We start from the raw sequence: 20,793 nt of genomic DNA, 5'->3' as shown, positions 1-20,793 counted from the left end.
ACTCATGACCTTGCGCTTGCCAGGTAGGCACTGTGCCGCTGAGCTAACTCCCCAGCTCCTCATCTATTTTTATAGATCTCTTCTTTAGAAGTACTGAGCAATTCTTTCATTAATTTTTTACCTGAGAGATTATTTCTGCTCAGATTTCTTCTATGGCCTGGTGGAGTTGTTTCTTTATTTCAGTTGTGATTATTTCAGAGATTTCAGGTGTGAGACTTCAGAGTTCTCATGTTGATGTTGCCTGGACTTGTTCTGGTTGGTTGCAATTCTGATATGGCATTTTGCTCCTGTTTCTTGTCAGTTTGGATGTCAGAGGCAAAGCACCAAGCCTTATCCTTCCTGGGCAGCTCACTGAAGGTCTGTAGGGTCCCTAGATTTCTTTGGTGTCAGGCTTGCCCCATGATGGCAACAGGAGGTGGGCCACCAGATCTGGGATCCACAGGCAGCTGATGGAGTGCACAGCTCAGAGAACGCTGATGGTGGTGGTATGCTGGCCTTCAGAACCAGGGTACCCATGCAGCTGACTGTGGGCCTCTGGGCCTCTCCCATGAACCACAATGTTGGCAGAATTCAAGGTGACAGACTGGAGACCTCAGGCAGCTGATAGGGCATACCTGTCCCTTCAGGGCCTCAGGCAGGACCCACAATACTGGGGAACACAGGCTACCTCTCTGAGTTCCCCAGGTGGATGACTAAGGACACCCAGGCTTCAGGTACGACCCACAATGTCAGAGGAGCATGAGGTGTGAGATGGAGTCCTCGGGCAGCTGATGGGGTGTACTTGTCTCTTCAAGGCCTTAGGCATGACCCACAATGTTGATGGAGCAGAGCGTTGGTCCAAGTTCCCAAGGTGGCTGACTCTTCTCTGATTTAGTAGATACAAACAGTTTCCTAAACTCTTTGTACTAATTTTCATACCTAGAAAGAGTGTATGTGACTCTTGGTATATTCCTAAAACTAAATATTTTCTATCATTTTCATTTTAACCTCTGGCTGTTATATGATATTAAGCATTAGTGGATTAGTTTCCTTTTCTTGTTATTTCTTTTTACTGTGAAACTGATCATAAATCTTTGGGTAGCCTCATTCTTAAGTATCTTGTTTATTTTGGCCATATTTTTCTGTTGTAGAGTCTGTATGTTCATTAAAGATTTGTAGTCATTTGTAGATGCCTGAAATGAGTGCTTTGTGTCCCATCACTTTGTTCTGATGAGGAGAAGCTCCTCAGTTAATATAAACTCATTTGCCATTTCATATCTTGAGGTTAATGAATGTGTACTATTTAAATACTCTTTTCTTACACTAAGACCACAAAATTTGCCCTTAACATTTAGATCAGCAATCTGTTCAAAATCAACTTGCTGTGTGGTGTGGATTGTGATAATTTGAATTTATTCTTAAAATGCTATGTACTGTGTTCTGTGCACTTAGCATCTCTCACATCTGTGGATTTCAGTAAACATTGTCCAGAAATATTTTCTAAAAAATGTGGGAACAGAATATGTGTAGATGTTTTTGTCAACATTTCCTAAGGACACACTATCAGTGCTATTTACATAGCATTTGCATTGTCTTTATTATTTTAGGTAATTTTGAGTTGATTTTAAGTGTGGGGAGGATGTGCATAGGTTATATAAAAATACTGTGACATCTGTATGTGAGAGCTGTCAGTCCACTGAGATTGATATCCTTCCGATAAGGTAAAACTCTCTTATGATTTCCTTTCATTGACTTGCTTCTGTCATTGCTTCACCAAAGTTAACAGCAGCTCGACTTTGGCGTGGAGCCCTCTTCAGCTTCTCTCCACCGTTCCCTAATTTTGTCTCCAGTAATCCCAAAGCACCGCACACCAACTGGAAATTTCACTACCCCAAATCACCAACAGGCTGATGATCACTACATCCTCATAGCAGAATGGCATCTAAGGACTTGGCAATAGGAATGACTTTTCTGACTCAGACAGTCACTGGGATCCTAGCTAACGTTGTTCTTCTGTTCCATTATCTCTCTCTCTGCTTCACTGGATACAAGTTAAGGCCCACAGATCTGATAGCTGAGCACTTGACTATAGCAAACACATTGATCATGCTGTCTAAAGGAGTCTTACAGACAGTGCAAGCATTTAGGATTAAGTATTTCTCTCAAGTTATTAGATGCACAATTCTTTTGTATGTCTACAGAGCAGCCAGAGGTGTGTCAGTCAGTACAACCTGTCTCCTGAGTGTCTTCCAGACCGTGAAGATCAGCCCCATGAACTCCATTTGGAAGCAGCTTAAAGTTAAACTTCCCAAGCACATTGGCTTCTCTATTTTCTTCATTTGGAGTCTCTATATGTTGGTAAATTGTTTTTTTCCATTTTATAACATCAGCAAATATAGCAGCAAAAATATCACAAAGATAAAAGATTTTGGATACTGCTCTGCAGGACTTCGAGACAAAATCGTCGATGCATTGTACGCAACATTTGTGTTATTCCCTGAAGTTTCATGTTCTGGGATCATGATCTGGTCCAGTGGCTCCATGATTTTCATTTTGCACAGGCACAAGCAGCAGGTCCAACACATCCGTAGAACAAATGTTTCCCACAAATCATCCCCTGAGTTCAGGGCCACCCAAAGTGTCCTTGTCCTCGTGTGCACCTTTGTGTGTTTTTACACACTCTCCTCCTTCTTTTATGCTTGCGTTGTGAACTTCAGTATTCCTAGTTGGTGGCTCATGAACACCTCTGCCCTAGTTTCTGTCTGCTTTCCCACTGTCAGCCCTTTCATCCTAATGAGCTGCAACTCCACTGCATCCAGACTCTGGTTCAAAATCTCAAATTTCTTTAGAAACATAAAATGCACCACTTTTCACAAGGTTAAGTGATGTAGACAAATTATCCCTTAGAAAAGTCAGATAGAGTAACTGAAGCAGGCTTTAGCTGCAGCCAGTAGTGGAGTATTTGTCTAGGGTGAATGTGTCAGGTTTTGTTTTCAGAATAACAATTAATGGATAAAATAAATATTATTTCAAAAATTTAAAAAAGAAGAAATTTAAGGAGATAATCAACAGCTAAGGTGGGCACTGGTGATTTTAGGGATTTCTCAAGCTGTGTCAATGTGGAACTTTCAAATCAATGTGTCAGATTTGGATGATCCATCTGCACAGCATCCTACTGAAAATTGCCCTAAAATGTTTCAGTAAGGAAATAAAACAGGCTTGGTAACTAGCACTGGGTCATATCAACAAATGTCTGATGGGAGTGATGCATTCAGAAAAACTCAATGCAAAATTATGCAGTACACAAATGATTAGTGAATATTCCTAGGAACCCCCTCTGTGATTGTCAGGTATCTGCTTGTCTTATGGATAGTGATACCCAGACTTAGAATTCTGGAGCAACATCTTTTCATCAATATTTGTGTACAGTGAGTGTTGGAAGATAAAGACAGCTCAAATTACTTACCCAGAGACCAGATTTCTTTATTGTAAAGGAAGACAAAGCTCTTTCAGTCCATGGCCGTTTGGAACAGGTTTAGCAGAAATTTTCCTAAAAGACTGGAGGTTCATATTCTTGGATTCATTATAGGTGACACAAATTGGCTGCATGAGAAGCATCCACTTGGGTTCCTTCATACCCTCCTTTGGGACCTGGGATACAGGAGATGGATGTGATCTGATCCACACAACCTACTGTGTCAGGAGTGAGAAGTCCTTTGTTTTTGATCCAGGAGTTACCAGTGCTCTGCCAGCATTGCTAAAATTCACCACAGGTGAACTTGTACAATATGTAACTATAAAAATATAGTAGAAAGTATAGATGATAGATGAATAGATAGATACATAGATAAATACATGGATACATAGATAGATATCTAGATATATAGATACATAGATAGATATTCTCTTAAGAAGTCAGAAGCAGAGGGACATAGAAAGAAAAGAAGCAGCAAGATACATCATATACAGGTACAAATTCTCTATAATGAATACAGTCATTATATATATCTAAAATGTACCAATTAAATAAAACATACAAAAACAAGTCAGATGCTAAGGCAATACTAACCTGCTCTCCAAATAAAGTCAGACAAAGTGCTCAGAGGAAGATATACCTTTGAAGAAAATTTACCTGTAACACAATGGAAGGAATTGTAAATTCCTGAGAAGGGAGGATACAAGGAGGTGAAGGACTGTACAGGGGAAATAAGAAAGCCAGGATCCCACACCAATTGCACGGCCCAAGGAGTCTCTCTATTTTACATGTAAACTATTTTTAAGAAAGTTCCTGTGTCCCACTGAAGCTTTTTGTGAAAATGAATTCTTTGAAGACACAACACACTGTGACTTGGTTTTATGTCTGTGCTGATGTCATGCAGAGCTGGCTTATATGAATACAGAGTCATGTGCAGGCTCTGTATAGCTGTGGGTGTGTTCACGGCCCCGCAAATCTCAGGGCTCTATGCATGTGCAGAAGATATAGCCAAATGTTGTAAGCTTAAAGTCTGTTCTGGCAGACATAAAAATTGTTATTTTTGGTTTCACTGAGTTGTCGTTTGCATGGAATATCTCATTCACACTTTCCCTTTCAGCCTATGTAGGTCTTTTAAGATAAAGTCTTCTAAGAAGCATAAAGTTGTGCCTTTGTTTTTTACTTCTGTGGACTTAGTTGATATCTTTTGATGGGAGGTTTATGCCACTTACATTTAAAATAATTTCTATAGAGAAGGAATTAGTATTGCTATTTGGTTATTGTTTTCTGGTTGTTTTAATTGACTTTGTGATCCTTTTCTCCCCTATTGCTGTCTTCCTCTGTGATTTGATTATTTCTGATGTTCTCTTTTTCCTTATCCAATGATTATATGTGATAGATTTTTACAGAAAATAATTTCTAGGAATAGCAGTCTTATTTCAACACAGCCTCTTAACTTTGATAGAATACTAAACCTCTACATTTTCACTTTCTTTCATTTTATGTTGCTAATAATACACACTAATTCAACATTTTCAGTGGGTTATTTAATGCTTCCACATATGCACACAAGAGTAGGGCTGGGGATGTAGCTCAGTGGTAGAGTACTTGCCTAGCATACACAAGGCCCTGAGTTCAATCCCCAGTGCCATACAAACATACAGCATACAATAATAAAACTGGATCACATTTTCAAACCCCGTACCCTCATCTTCATACCCTTCACAGTAATTAGTCATCACTACTCTACCTTTAGACTGACTTCAGTTAGCTTACATATATGAAATAGAATGTGCACTATTTTTCTTTTTCATCTAACTTATTTCACTTAACATAATGTCTTCTAGCTCTATTTATTTTGCTGCAAAGAACAGAAATTTATTTTTATTTTTTCCTGGGTAATACTCTGTTGAGTATACAGATCATGTTATATTTATCCATTCATCTGTGAAGGACATCATAACTATTTTCAGTGCTGTTGGAATAAACATTCATTGCCTTTGTATTTAATATAACAATTTACATATTTTATGCTGTATACATTTTACAGAAATATACAAAGACATATGTTAATGTTTTTGTCTTTGACCCCTTATACCAGAGTTAAAAATAACTTACAAAGAACCATAAATTAGAATCAGAATATTATACATTTGAGAATATATTTAACTTTAGCATGAAAATATACACTTGCACAGGTTTTCAAGTTAGTAATTATTGTCTTTTTACTTTAACTTGAATATCTCTTTAGCATTTTCTGTAAGGCAACTTTAGTTAGAAACAAACTCTTACCTTTTGAGTTGATGGGAGCGTTTCTTTTTGTGCTCCGGTGTTTCCTCTGTACCCTTTCCATGTTGTTGTCTCTGCAATTCTTTGCTTCCTTTGCATTTTCATTTCAACCTATTTCCTCTCTCTGGCTCCTGTATTCTTGGTATTCCTGTCTCCGTGGCTGGCTCTTTACCTCCCTCTCTGACCTTCTCTCCTTTCTGAGAGCACCGCCTCCCCCCGCCTACTTCTTCTTTCCTCTCATCATTTTCACTCCTTCCCCACACTGTATTTGACATTGATCATTGTTGTCTGAATCTTTAGCTCCTCTTTTGTCTCACAATTTGGGAAGGACACATGCATGTGTACTAACATATACACATACAAACATGAACACAGATGTTCATACATTGCTTAACCCATCTACAGACATGAGTGAATTAAATATGCACATAAAGAGAAGTTCAAAAACATACATGGACAGAGATCCACACATATAATGATAAATAATATGTGAACAATTTACTCTCTTAGAAAGGTTTTTCATGTAACTTGAACAAAAATAAAGTGAAATGTCCGGATAAGCCAAACAAGAGGGTCATATTGTTATAAAAATACAATTTGCTGTAAGTATATTAAAAATAATAAAATTGCATATACCATGCCTATAAGCTAAATGCTGTACATAACATAAAGAGGGTACGAAAAAATCAGACTTAAGAGGTACTAAGATACTGTGCTGTGTTCTAATTTGTAAGGATCATAGAATTGAGAGGAAGTAACGTTCTGAGTTAAATAAATATTATAAGTAACAGTGAGACAAGAAGTGTATCTTTTATACAAATGACATAAAAAGAATATTTGCAGAAATAACACCAGAAAACTTCCTAGGCATGGAAACAGATTCTGATGTATAGGTAAATGAGCCAGTATAGAGCCCCAACTAGCCATACCCAAAATAAAACCACACCCAGACATATATTAATCGAGATCCCAGATATCCAGCAAAAGAACAGAATCTTAAAAGCTGCTAGAGAAAAGACACAGATCACCTATGAAGGAAAGCCCATCATAATCACGGCAGATTTCTCAACACAAACTATCCAATGAGAAGAGCTTGGAGTGAAGTATTACAGGTCCTGAGACAAAACAGCTTCCAACCAAGATTGATGTATCCTGCCAAACTTTCCTTCAAATTCAATGGAGAAATAAAATATTTCCATGACAAAGAACAACTGAAGAACTTCATGAGTGCCAAACCAGCCTTACAAAGAGTACTAAAAGATGTTTTAGACAGAGAAAAAAGTGACCACAATCTCAAGAACGACAATAGAAAGGAACCCTCAAGCAGAGCACTCAATTAAACAGACAGCAAAAGTAGGAAACCAACAGCTAGTAAATAACATGGCAAACATAAGCCAACATATATCAGTCATAACCATTAATTTAAATGCCCTCAATTCACCAGTCAAAAGAAGCTGACTGGCAGAGTGGATTAAGAAACAAAATCCCACAATATGCTGTATACAGGAAACACACGTTACTCAAAAGCAAATCCATAGACTGAAAGTCAAAGTATAGAAAACAATCCCAGAAAAAATTAGGGGTAGCTATTGTGTTTGCAGACAGCATAAACTTCAAACTGAAAAGAATCAAAAGAGATAAAGAAGGTCACTACATACTAGTTAGGGGAAAACTGCAACAGAAAGAGATAACAATCAAAAACATATGCACCAAATATGAGAGCACCAAACTATATAAGACAAATCTTAACAGACATGAAAAATCAAATAATTAACAACACTATTGTAATAGGGGACCTCAACTCCCCTCTGACACAAAGAGATAGGTCAACGGGAGAGAAAAATCAGCAAGTAAATAGCAGATCTGAACCAAAGCTGTGAACAAATGGACTTAGTAGATGTATACAGAGTATTCCACCCCACAACATCAGAATATACATTTTTCTCATCTGCACATGGGACATTCTCTAAAATAGACCATATTCTAGCCCATAGGGCATACCTACCTAAATGCAAAATAATTGAAATTATCCCATGCATATTATCTGACCACAATGCAATGAAATTGGAAATTAATGACAAAAGAAACTCCAAAAACTCCATAAAAACTTGGAAATTAAATAACAACCTCCTGAACAACCAATGCATCATAGAAGAAATTAAAGAAGAAATTTAAAAATACCTACAAATGAACAAAACCGTAAACACAACTTACCGGAATCTGTGGGATGCAATGAAAGCAGTCCTCAGAGGGAAATTTATGGTGGTGAACTCACACATAAGGAAAACAGAAAGAGAACAAATAAATAGCCTAATGCTGTACCTCAAACTCTTAGAAAAAGAAGAACAGGTCAAGCACAAAGCCCAAAGAAGGGAGGAGATCATAAAGATCAAGGCAGAAATTAATGAAATTGAGACAAAGAAAATTCTACAAAAAATAAATGAATCAAACAGTTGGTTCTTTGAAAGAATAAATAAAATTGGTAAACCCCTAATCAACCTTATCAAAAAAGAAAGGAAAAAACTCAAATTCATGCAATAAGGAATGAAAAAGATGAAATCACTAGATATTCTACAGAAATTCAAAAGATTATTAATACCTACTTTGAAAATCTTTACTCTCATTGGATAGAAAACTCAGAAGACATGGACAGATTCCTAGATATGTACAAATTACAAAGTTGAATCAAGAAGATATAAAAATCCTGAGCAACCCTATATCAATCAATGAGACAGAAAATGTGATTGAAAACTTACCAACAAAGAAAAGCCCAAGCCCTGTTGGATTTATAGCAGAATTTTATAAAAATGTTAATGTTTCCCTCCTTTTATCTTTAAAATAAAAATAAAAAATAAATAAATAAATAAATAAATAATTTTCATACACTTCAAACGTCAGACAGTGCTTCTTATGGATAATGAAAAAGGACATTGTATAATTTTATCTCTAAAATTGGTAAAAGAGACCCCAATCTGAATCATATATTAATAAATTTTCTTTTTTTACTAAACTGTTTCTTTTCCTTCATGCCATTATTTTACCCTCTCAGGAAAAGGAAAAATGATTACCAAAGGCATTGCCAGCATCAGGGAATAGAATAAAAGCATTTGCCTCATGATATCCAATAACAATCATTCTTTCCAAAACAACTCCACTGATGACAAAACTTCCTTTGATCATGTTGTTACTGATAAACATCAGTATCATTTATACTTTTTGGAGAGAAGTGGATAAACACACCATCATTTATACTTTTTGGAGAGATTTATTCCTTGAGATAATTAACTGATTGTGTCAACTTGAATAAGAAATGCCCACCTAAATTGGAAAGCCACAGTACTGTGTGTGTCCTTCCTCTAAGGAAGATTGTGGCCAGAATTGTATAAAAACAAAACAAAGGAAGGCAGGCTTTCTTTTCTTTGTAGGAATTCCAGTATTTGCCTTCACCTTGGACATTGTCTCCTAGCTTCCAGTGCAGACTCCAGCCTCCAGCACAGACCACTCAGTCTTCTGGCACAGACTCTTGGGCTCCAGATATGGACTTTCATGAAACATTCCCATGGATTCCAGGTTCAACTGGACACTTCACATCTCAGTCTCATGGACAGATCTTTTACTCTCTTCCACATCTGTGTGAGTTGCCGTTGTAAGCCAATCTTGTAAATATATTTGTATATTTTACATTAAAACTGTTTCTCTAGTAAGCATTGACTGATAAATGTTTGGGTAATGTGAGTGGCTTTACAGAAACAGAATTGTATCAGCAAAATTCTTTAATGCCTTTAGGGCTTCCTGGAGTTGGCTCTTTTATTTGATGAGCTCTAAAGATACCATGGTCTCTCCTTCTAGTACTGTAAGGAATAGTGTTCATCCTTGCTGTGAACTATTTAAAGTAATATATGATGGAGATCTCTTTGGTTGTCCTGATTCACCACTTATGAAATGTAAGGAACTTAGCAACTACCTATATGAAATTTTGAATATTTTTGGCAAAGTGGGAAATATAAGGATGATGGCTGGTTTCTCTTTGCATTTCTGGACAAACTAATAAGAAAAACAATGACCTCAAAGCACCAATAGGTAATTTAAATTCTTCTAAATGTGAGGACAAATTAATAAATGAAAACAAGGAGTTCAAAGATTCAAATTCCTTGCTCCAAACACACAAAAATTTTTCTAAGTGTGCCCTGAAAGGGAATCTCCTCTCTTTTAGCCACTTGACTAAAATTGCAAAAACCTGAACATTGGCCCTTATAATTTTGTGACATCATCCCCACAACTATGCCAGTGGTGTTGACTTCTCCTAGTATGCCTGAGGAAATAGTAATTCTGACCCTACTCAGGAACCATCCTACAGCCCGCTTGTGCCTCTATTTCTATAACAAGGTTCAAATCACAGGATACTCCAAAGGGTGAGGTATATAGTGTGACCTATGAGAAGGTCCATTATTCTCCCAAGGAACTTCTTGAGTTTTTTAATTTTTATAAGCAGAGGCCTGATGAGCATGTGTGAGATACGGGTGGAAAATCATATACTGGATGAGGCTGTTTGTTGATACGGGCCAGGTAAGCAGTGATTCTGAATTGAGTGTTGCAGTTCATGGAGTAAAGAAAGGTTTTAATAGTTTATCTTGCTGGTTGGCAGAAGTATGGATCAAAATGTAGTCCACTGTGAAACAGAGATATGTCACATTTCATGATTTACTGTTGATGAATGGAATCAGATATTTAGGAAAATGGTAATGTTGGAATGGATTTGTCATGTGAATCCTAATCCGCCACACTGGAATGTTCCAGAGAATGTACCCTTCAGTAAAACCTTGATAAATGGATTCATGAGGGGAGCACCAGCATCCCTGAAGAGCCCTGTCATTGCTTTCCCTCTTTTGCTAGACCTTACTGTGGGGACCATAGATGCTCAATTGGGAAACTTTAGAGCAATGGGTTTGATTGGATCCCACAGAGGAAGAGTTTAATTGGCATCACTTAATCACCAAAAGCAAAGTGCACACACTTGCCAAAATAGAAGCTGAAGCAGAACAATGATCAGAAGTCTGACACCTATGGTGTTTGCTGATTATTATGGTGTTCCCAAAAGTGAAATAGATGGGAAGCTTACAAAATTTTTACTAGATTTATAAAACCAAAAATCAGTAAGGGTAAATGAATAGAAACTTACTTCAAATCATAGTAATAGGGAATCAAGGGTCCTCAACCAGTTCTTAGATTTGAGCCAGCTTACAGACACAGAATGCCTTAAGTAAAGGAAAGACCAGGTCTAATTTAGGGAGGACCTGGTGCACCACCAAAATTTATATGGTTGACCTTTCACCCTTCCCCAAAAAGACTTAAGACCTTTTACCAGCATAACTGTACACTGAGAGAGGGAAAATAATAAGACATTTGAAGAATCACAGTGTACTGATTCTGAACTCAAATGGATTCCAGAAGATCTAAAAAAATCACTGTGGCTCTCTAGTAAGTGTAGATGCCTATGGAGTTCAGGTGATCAATGGAGTTTTAGCAAAAGTTGAACTCACTATTTGTCTAGTAGGTCCTTGAATTTTTTCTGTTTTTATTTCCTCTGTTTCAGAATGGGCAGTTGGGATAGATGTACTATTTGGCAGAACCCTCACATTAGTTCTTTAAGCTATAGTGTGAGAACTGGTATAACTGGAAAGGGCAAATGGAAGCCATTAGAGTTGTCTTTGCTGGGAAAAACAGTAAATGTTTGTTTCTCCTGTACTACTCTCTTTAAAATAAAATTTAAAAAATTAAAAAAATAAAAATAAAATAAAAAACAATATTGCTTTCCTGGAGGGGTTGAAGAGATTATTGCCACTATCAAGGACCTGAAGGACACAGGGACGGATGTTCCCACTAATTCTTTTATTGGGCCTGTGCAGAAGATGGATGGAAATTTCAGAATGATGGTGCATTACTATAAGCTGAATCAAGTTGTGTTTCCACCTGAAGGTGCTGTACCAGAAGTGACATCCTTGTTTGAGAAGATACATCTCCCTCTACTTGGTATGCAGCTATTGATTGGGCAAATACCTTCCTTCTCTACACTTATCAGTAAGTCTCATCAGAAACAATTTACTTTCAATGGGCAAGGCCAGAAATACACTCTCATTTGCCTACCTTAGGATTATATTAACTTTCCAGCTCTGTGTCACAGCTTAGTTTGCAGGGATCTTGATCACCTTTCTCTTTCACAAGGCAGCACACTGGTTCATTCATTGATAATATTACGGTGATTCAAACAAGTGAGGAGGAGGTAGCAACCAGTCTGGATTTGGGCAGTGCACCTAGTAGTACATTTGTCCTGGTAGGAAAAAAGGCCAGATATGTGACTTTACAGTGATTCATGGGTTGTAGTCAATGGTCTACTTGGGTGTTCAAGAACTTAAGAGAAATATAACTGGAGAACCAGTGACAGAGATATTTGGGGATGAGATATGCAAATAGACCTATGTATATGGGCAAAGGATGCACAAATATTTGCATCCCATATGAACACACACCGAAAAGTGACCTCAGAAGTTTAACAATGAAGTTGATAAGACAACCCATTCTGTAGATAGTAGCTATCTTTTCTCTTTAGCCACCTCTGTGACTGCCCAATAAGTTCATGAACACTGTGGCCATGTTAGTGGGGATGGCTTTTATGTATACTCAGCAGCATGGACTCCCAGTCAACAAGCCTGATCTGACAATAGTCACTACAGAATGCCCAATATGCCAGCAGCAGAGACCAACATTGATCACTGTCTTGATTACTTTTCTCTCATTGCTGAGACAAAATACCTGATACCTAGAACTAGAGAAGAAAAAGTTTATTTAGCTTACAGTTTGTGGAAGTTTCGGTCTACAACCAGCTGGCTCCAAGGCAGAGTGGCACATCACAGAGGGCAACAGTTCATGGCAGCGGAAAGTAGCAAAAGCAATAAGAGTAAAGGGAGGAGTGGCAGAGAGCAAGGCTCTTTCCCTCCCTTACATTGCATGCAAACTATCTGCCCCAGGGCATGTGTAGCACTCACATCCATAACTCGAACGTTGGACCATGGATCAATCATAAACTCTAGAAGCCTGTTCCATGACTGCATGAGAATTTTCAGGGACATCCACAACCAAACCATAACAATTCCCAGATATAGCAGCATTCCCTGGGGTGATCAGCCTTCTCCTGGTGGTAGGTGGGTTATAGACCACTTCCATCTTAAAAAGGAGTGTACTTTGTCTTTACTGGAATAGTTATCCTGGATATGGATTTAACTTTCCTGTATGTAATCCTTCTGCCAAAACACCCATCCATGGATTTATACAATGCCTTACCCATCATTGTGGAATTCCACCCAGGTCTAGCTCTCACCTCAAGAAAACATTTGGTGGCCTAAGAAGTGAGGTGATAGCCTCATGCTCATGGAATTCACTGGTCTTGCCTTGTTCCTTACCATCCAGAAGCAGCTGGATTCATAGAAAGTTGAAATGGACTTTTCAAGATACAAAGCAACTGTTAGGTGGCAATAGCTTCCAGGGCTGGGGCAAGGTTTTTCAAAAGGCAGTTTATGATTTGAGTCAGCATCCACTACATGGTACTGTGTCTCCCATAGCCAGGTTTCACGGGCCCATGATTGAAGGTGTGGAAGTAAGTGGTACCACTCAAAATTACCTATAGTGATCCACAAGCAAAAATTTGCACCCTGTTCTCATGACCTTATGTTCTGCTGGCTTAGAAAGAAATCTTAGTTTCAGATGGGGGAAGGCTTGTAGCAGGAAGCACAATATTTTTAAACTGGAAGTGAAGACTTTCCTTTGGTCATTTTTTTTGGTACTGGGACTTGAACTCAGGACCTTGCACTTGCCAGGCAGGTGCTTATGCCACTAAGCTATATCCCTGGCCCCACCCTTGGTCATTTTCATCTCAAGACTCTGAGGAAACAAATCAAAAAGATATAGTGTTGAGAGAGGTGACTGACATACTATCAAGGGAAAATTATACTACTGCTCCACAATGAAGCAAGCATATATTTGGTGTGCAGAAGATCCCTTAGGGGGCTTCCTACTATTACCATGTCATTATTAAAGTCAATGTAAACTGTAACAATCCAACCCAGGCAGAATGTCAAGTGGCCCATAACCTTCAGGAATGAAGGTATGGGTCACCACACGAGGGAAAGAACGAAGATCTGCTGAGATGCTAGGTGAAGGCCAAGGGACTGCAGAATGAGTAGCATAAGATAGTTCTAAATACCAGCTATGACCTTGTGATCAGGTACAGAAATGTAATTGTAATTTTTTTTTCTAATATGCTTCCAATTAATACAGTGATAGATTAATATTGGTTAAGTCTTGTTAAATGTAAGTTATAGTGTCATGAAGTGTTTGGAGTAAGCATCACCGACAGAAAAACTTCCCTTCTATTCTTGGGAGTGAATTAATGTGAATTAATTAATTTCTATACAGACAGTTACAACAGGTTAAGTGTAATTCTGAACTCATCTTTGTATCTGGAAGAAATACTCATGGTTGTAAAGCTGTCAAGGGGTGGATTGTGATAGTTAACTGATTATGTCATCTTGAATAAGAAATGCCCTATTAAATTTTCCCAGCTAAGTTCTGGGTGTGGAAAACCTACCCTACAGAGGATTGTGGCCAGAATGTTATGAAAAAGAAACAAAAAGGAAGGCTTACTTCTGTTTCTCTGGAGGTGCTCCTCTATTCACCGTCAGTTTGGAAGTCATCTCCTGGTTTTCAGCACAGACACTTCAGTCTTCCAGTACAGACTCTTCAGCCTCCAGCTCACAGGCTTCTGCCATAGACCCTTTGGAACACTACACTGGACTCCAGGCACAGACTTGCACAGGACACTATAGTGGGCTCAAAGCTTTCAACTGGATTTTTTGGATGTTCAATGCACAGAAGTTTTCAACTCTTCCACATCTGATTGTGTGGGCAGCAACTGTAAGCCCATTTTATAAAATTCTTCTGTATTTGTGTAACTTGCATTAAATGTTTCTCTAGTAAGCATTGACTATTGTGCTATAATATGGGATATCCTGTTACAAAGAAGTCATGGTCCATCTGAGCTGTCACAATCAGAAATTGACAGCAGTATGGGATATGTTTTGTGGAAGTTTTAGTCTACAATTAGCTGGCCCCAAGGCAGAGTGGCACATGGCAGAGGGCAACAGTTCATGGCACCCAATGGTCTACTTGGGTGTTCAAGAACTTAAAGAGGAATACAACTGGAGAACTGGTGACAGAGATATTTGGGGATGAGATATTTGAGGATGGTAAAATCAGTGAACTAGTGGCAGAGATATTTGGGGATGGTAAAATCGCCACAAAGTTAGAAGTCACAACAATATAAGCATGAAAATAAAATGTTGATGGGAAGAAAACAAAATTTTATGTAAATCATAATATTGACCCCAACCTGAAAGTAAAACAGGTGAAATTACATATTTGAAATAATATAACTATGTTGGGATATATTCAAGTATCTTGTTAGGCTGTGAAAAACAAACCATTTGGTAATCTGCAAGTTGTGTGAAAACAATTGAATTTTGTCAAAAGCACACATTCACATGTCTCTAAATATGCACACATATACATATGTAACATCAAATTCAAAATTATCTTTTTTACACAGAATGTGAAGTATATACACCAAGATAATTAAAATCAAAGCTAGTGGGAAATCCCATCAATTAAAATACAATTAATAAAATTTGTCATTTAGTGGTCTATGCCTCCAAATAGTAAAAGAATAAAATCAAAACTACATAAACACTAACCCTATTTGGAAGTAAGAAATACATTTCAATACACCTTGTTTTATTAGAAGATTCTATATGTTAATTTCAAAGATAATGACACACAAAAATATGTCAATACTTTTTATAGTAAAGACTACAGATACATTGTTCAGATATAAATGATTTACTGAAAAAAACAGAAGGGATACATTCTATGATACCTCTGTCTGAGTGTACTTTCTGGAAAATTTAAGAAATATTGTCATCAAATTTTTCATTTAATGTGTACAGGTCACTACATGAGGAATTTTGACAGGATTTTCAAAATAGGCTTACATATATAGGGGGTCACTCTCCAGTGTGACTTCTTTCATGTACTTCATAAAAACTGTGTTCACTGAATGCTTTCCCCACATTCCTTATATCCAAAGGGTTCCTCTCCAGTGTGAGATTTATGTCTATAAAAAGAAGACTCACTAGCAAATCTTTTTCCACATGGCTTACATGCATAAGGTTTCTCATCTGTATGAGTTCTTTCATGTCGTTTACAATATTTGTGTGTAGTGAATGACTTCCCACATTGCTTACACACGTAAGGTTTCTCTGTAGTGTGAATTCTTTCATGTGTCTGACAATATTTGTGTGTAATGAATGCCTTTCCACATTGCTTGCACACATAAGGTTTTTCCCCTGTGTGACTTTTTTCATGTATGTTATAAGAACTTTTTGTAGCAAATGCTTTTCCACATTGCTTGCACACATAAGGTTTCTCCCCAGTGTGAATTCTTTCATGTATTTGACAATATTTGTGTGTAGTGAATGCCTTCCCACACTGCTTGCATACATATGGTTTCTCCCCTTTGTGACTTTCTTCATGTAAGTTATAAGAACTCTTTCTACTGAATGCTTTCCCACACTGGTTACATACATAGGGTTTCTCACCAGTGTGGGTTTGTCTATGTCTACGAAATGCAGATTTATCACCAAATCTTTTTCCACATTGCTTACAATTATAGGGTTTCTCACTAGTGTGAGTTTTTTCATGTTCTTGACAATATCTGTGTGCAATGAATGCTTTCCCACATTGTTTACATACATAGGGTTTCTCCCCAGTGTGATTCCTTTCATGTATTTTATACCAGCTCTGTGAAGTGAATGCTTTTCCACACTGCTTGCACACAAAAGTTTTCTTCCCAGTGTGATTTCTTTCATGCAACTGACAGTAACCTTGTGTAGCGAATGCTTTCCCACACTGTTTACATACATATGGTCTCTCCCCAGTGTGAATTCTTTCATGGCTTTGACAGTAACTGTGTGTGCTGAATGCTTTCCCACACTGCTTACACACATAGGGTTTCTCCCCAGTATGAATTCTTTCATGCATTTTACAGTTACTCTGTATTGTGAATGCTTTTCCACATTGCTTACATGCATAGGGTTTCTCCCCAGTGTGAATTCTTTCATGTATTTTACAGTAACTCTGTGTAGTAAATGCTTTCCCACATTGCTTACATACATAGGGTTTTTCACCAGTATGGGTTCGTTTATGTCTATTAAATGCAGAGGTATCAGCGTATCTTTTTCCACATTGCATACATACATAGGGTTTCTCCCAAATGTGAAATTTTTCATGAATTATACGACAACTCTGCGTATTGAATGTTTTCCCACATTGCTTGCATACATATGCTTTCCTCCCAGTGTGAGTTCTTTCATGGTTTTCAATACCATTGGGAGTATTGAAGACTTCCACTCTTTTATAACCTACAATAGTCTTCCCTCCAGGGTGAGTTCTTTCACTAAGATCAGAGTACGTTTTCCCACATTGCTCATATTGATTGGGTTTCTCTCCAGTCTTTGTCCTTGCATGCTTCTGAAGGGACTGGTAATCACTGCAGGATTTTCCATAGTCATTACAGTTACTCAGCTTGTCATCAAATCCCACATACTCACGTGGCTTCAGTCCAGTAAGAGGTAGAATGGGCACATTTAGTGATAAATGCCCAATCAGGGGCTTTCTATAAGCAAGGCTTTCAGGTAGCTTTAAAGCAGCTTGTTGCATGTTCACATTAGCATCTGGTGTCCAAAGGAATATTTTCTTATGTTGATTCCAAGCTTTATATTGATAGAATTTTAATACCTCTTCATTTCTGTAAAGAAAAAAAGAACAGAAATATCAATCACAACGAAAAGGTCTTCATACCAATAATTCACCAGGACAAGTTCTGGATTGATGCCTGCTAAGAAATCTTGAGGGTAAATAGTCTGAATTCCCTTAAGGATGCCTCTAAAACACCCATTCCCCATAAGATGGTATTCATTTGGGAATTTTAAATTGATAGATGTTTGTAATATAAGGTCTAATTTCATTTAGGTCATTGATACATATGCATGTAACATACTGATCATTTCTGACACCTTTCCCCCCATCACTCTCCTCTTTTTTCCTTACTCTAATCATCATTGCCATCTCCAACAAGTCAGCCTTTCTGTTCTCTATCACTTCTCCTTAATTATATTCCCTAATTTATATTTTCTATCTCATATAAAAGAGAAAATATGATAATTCACTTCGTGCATCTGACTTGTTTCATTAACATTACAGATTAATGTTAATCATTAACATTATTTCCCATCTCATTCTTTTTTATTTTCCAAAATATATGGTATTATTCTTCTTTATGGCTGAATATATAGCACTTTTTTTTTTCAGTGCTGAGAATTAAACAAGGATCTTAATACTAAATTACATTTCCAGTTTATTTATTTCTTATTTTGAGAGAGATTCTCATTGATCATTCATTTGGTCAAGGTGAACTTCATGTTGTCATCCTGCTGGCTCAGTTTACCAGAGTGCTGGGATTATAAGAAGCCACCAACCTGTTGGGCTTATCCCACATTCTCTACCTATGCATAAAATGATGGGCATCTAGACTTTTACCAGAGATTAGGTATTGTTAATTATTTCCAGAAATTAGCTACTGTGAATAGCCATGCATATGCTGCTCTGAGATGAGTACACAATGCATCACTAAGATATAATTTTAAATCCTTTTAAAATAGGGAAACATAGGGAAGTTTGCCTGGATCAAATGCATCCACATACTGATTATCAAAATAGCCCTATTTTATGCTCTTACCAAGAACATATGAGGTGCCTTCCAAGAATTTTAAAATATAAATACACCCAATTCTCTAGAGGGTTTTTTCAAAACATCTATTATTACAATACTTTTGTAATAATTCCTTTCATTTTGAATTCTGCTTTCATGCTAGCAACTTTTTAGATAATGTATATCTCATATTCATAGACACATATATAAACAGCTATCTTGAAGATGACTTCCTGCCAAAGTTCCAAATTTATTCTTTTCATATATGCCTATATACAACACCTAAATGCAATTTCATACATTTTCATGATGTTGATTATGAAAAATAAATTATACTGATGTATGAGGCAGTGTCTCTTGTTGCACATCACTACTTAAGTGTCCCACACTGGAGTATTTCTGTATTCAATTGTCAGATTATATAAAATCAGCTTATATGCATATCAGGAGAATTTCTGTGAAATAAATAAATTCGAACATAGTCTCATTTGAAGAGTTTCCTTGGTTCTAGTATTTCTGCTCACACACTGACACTTGGGGAATATTCCTTTTCCTTATGAATGCAAATTACCTTAGATTTCTTGAGCTACTTTTGTGTTCTTCTTCAATTTGCTGGTTGTCCCAGGTACCTCCTGAATTGTAGCCATAGAAATAGAAAGTCACTATATCATACAAAAATTTCAGGTTAGCAGTTAGATTCATGGTATAATGTAAACAGACTTGAGATATTCTTCAAAATGTTTTCACATTCTATTTAATGAATCTGTACCAATCAGCAAGAACCAATGCTCTCTCATTACATAAATGAGAAAATGATGTCATCTTTACCTATAGCAGTCATATTCATAAATGTTTCCCACGTCACATCTCTGTAGAGCTTCTTTTGAGATGGATTCAGCACGGCCCACTCCTCCATGGTGAAGTTCACAAGTACATCCTCCAAGGTCACTGCCTCCTAAATAATCACATATATATTTCCTGAAAGAAGGTTGAGACTCACACCCTGACATAACTGAACTACTCTTATAAAAGCTGAATTGAGGTTGATTCCTTCAAATATAAATTCTGTATCTTGGTCACCAAACTCATGTGTATGCACATTATTTTCACACAGCAATTCTGATGCTGGATTCTAACTCACTACTATAGCAACAACAGAATAGTAACACTGCTTGCCTGGCAGGGTCACAGAAATTCTATTGGTTTAGTTTCCAAATTAGCGCTCATAGAGGCAACCAGCCTGTAAATCACCCACAAAGCACAGAGGCAGATAAAAAATCTAATGAATGATTCTGATAGACTACAGATGATACCTCTTTACAAATCTATTATTCATACAATTAAGTCATTTTTTCTTTGATGGTCTCAGGACTAATATCTAGACTATAGAAAGAAATTTAAAAATTAGGTGCTGTGCATGGTGGCAAAGCCTATAATGCCAACACTAGGGAGGCTAAGGCAGGAGAATCATTGTGAGTTCAAGACCAGCCTGGGCTACATAGTGAGCTCAAGGCCAGTTTGAACAGCACAGTGAGACCCTGTCTCAAAAAGACAAAAAAAAAAAAAAAAAATTCAATTACAAGTTTTAAATGATACATCTCAAATGAAAAGCCTGATTCACTATTAAGGAATCAGTTTAAAAATTATAGTATAAATTATATGAATTGATAAAGACAAAACACAAGAACAAAACAATAGGAAGAGATTAAGATGGAATACAGAAAATGGTCTTCACTTGCATGTAACATCAAAATATATGTTGGAAAAATTAAATTGTCAAGAAGAAATTAATAGAATTATTAAGATACTGTACCAGAGAGTACATCTCTAGCTAAAAATACACACATTTTCTAGTAAATATGTATCAGATATAATCACGTGAATTGTAAATTGTAAACATTCACCATATGAAACCCCCTATGACACATCTTCACACATGTTAAAACCACAAATGAAAGCACTGTAATAAATACAACATAAAATCATAAAATCGTATCTACATAGTGGCAAAGTACAATAAAGCACATATCTATAAAGAACATTATCTGAAAAATTCATATGTGAACATTTAAGCAAATTTTGAGTGTTTTGTCATTTGCAGACCCATATTTTTTCTTACTCTATCAAAAATTCTAATTCAGGGGGCTGGGGATTTAGCTCAGCGGCAAAGCGCCTG

At 37.1% G+C, this 20,793-nt stretch overlaps 2 protein-coding genes across 2 annotated transcripts in view; one reads left to right on the top strand and one right to left on the bottom strand.

Moving 5' to 3' along the window:
- Positions 1-9: 9 nt before the first annotated feature.
- On the top strand, positions 10-2,865 carry LOC102013665 (vomeronasal type-1 receptor 4-like). The gene has a single exon (XM_013509361.1). The coding sequence runs from the start codon at positions 1,915-1,917 to the stop codon at positions 2,863-2,865; it is 951 nt and encodes a 316-aa protein (XP_013364815.1). The 5' UTR covers positions 10-1,914.
- A 12,265-nt stretch (positions 2,866-15,130) lies between these two features.
- The window catches only part of LOC102030252 (zinc finger protein 431-like), a 43,920-nt gene continuing 38,257 nt past the window's right edge, over positions 15,131-20,793 (bottom strand). The window contains exons 7-9 of the mRNA XM_013509360.1: positions 19,446-19,572; positions 19,189-19,279; positions 15,131-17,654 (exon numbers count right to left, since the gene is read on the bottom strand). Coding sequence (XP_013364814.1) covers positions 15,899-17,654; positions 19,189-19,279; positions 19,446-19,572 — 1,974 coding nt within the window. The 3' untranslated portion in view covers positions 15,131-15,898. The remainder of the gene's footprint in view (positions 17,655-19,188; positions 19,280-19,445; positions 19,573-20,793) is intronic.

This window comes from Chinchilla lanigera, unplaced genomic scaffold (assembly GCF_000276665.1).
Source record: "Chinchilla lanigera isolate Chin_1 unplaced genomic scaffold, ChiLan1.0 scaffold00168, whole genome shotgun sequence".
NCBI classification, from domain to species: Eukaryota; Metazoa; Chordata; class Mammalia; order Rodentia; family Chinchillidae; genus Chinchilla; species Chinchilla lanigera.
The sequence above is the reverse complement of the archived record's forward strand: the minus strand, read 5'-3'. Positions and strand labels throughout refer to the sequence as shown.

Excerpts from the sequence above, each read along its gene's own strand:
- LOC102013665 (XM_013509361.1), top strand. The coding sequence starts at position 1,915 with ATGGCATCTAAGGACTTGGCAATAGGAATGACTTTTCTGACTCAGACA.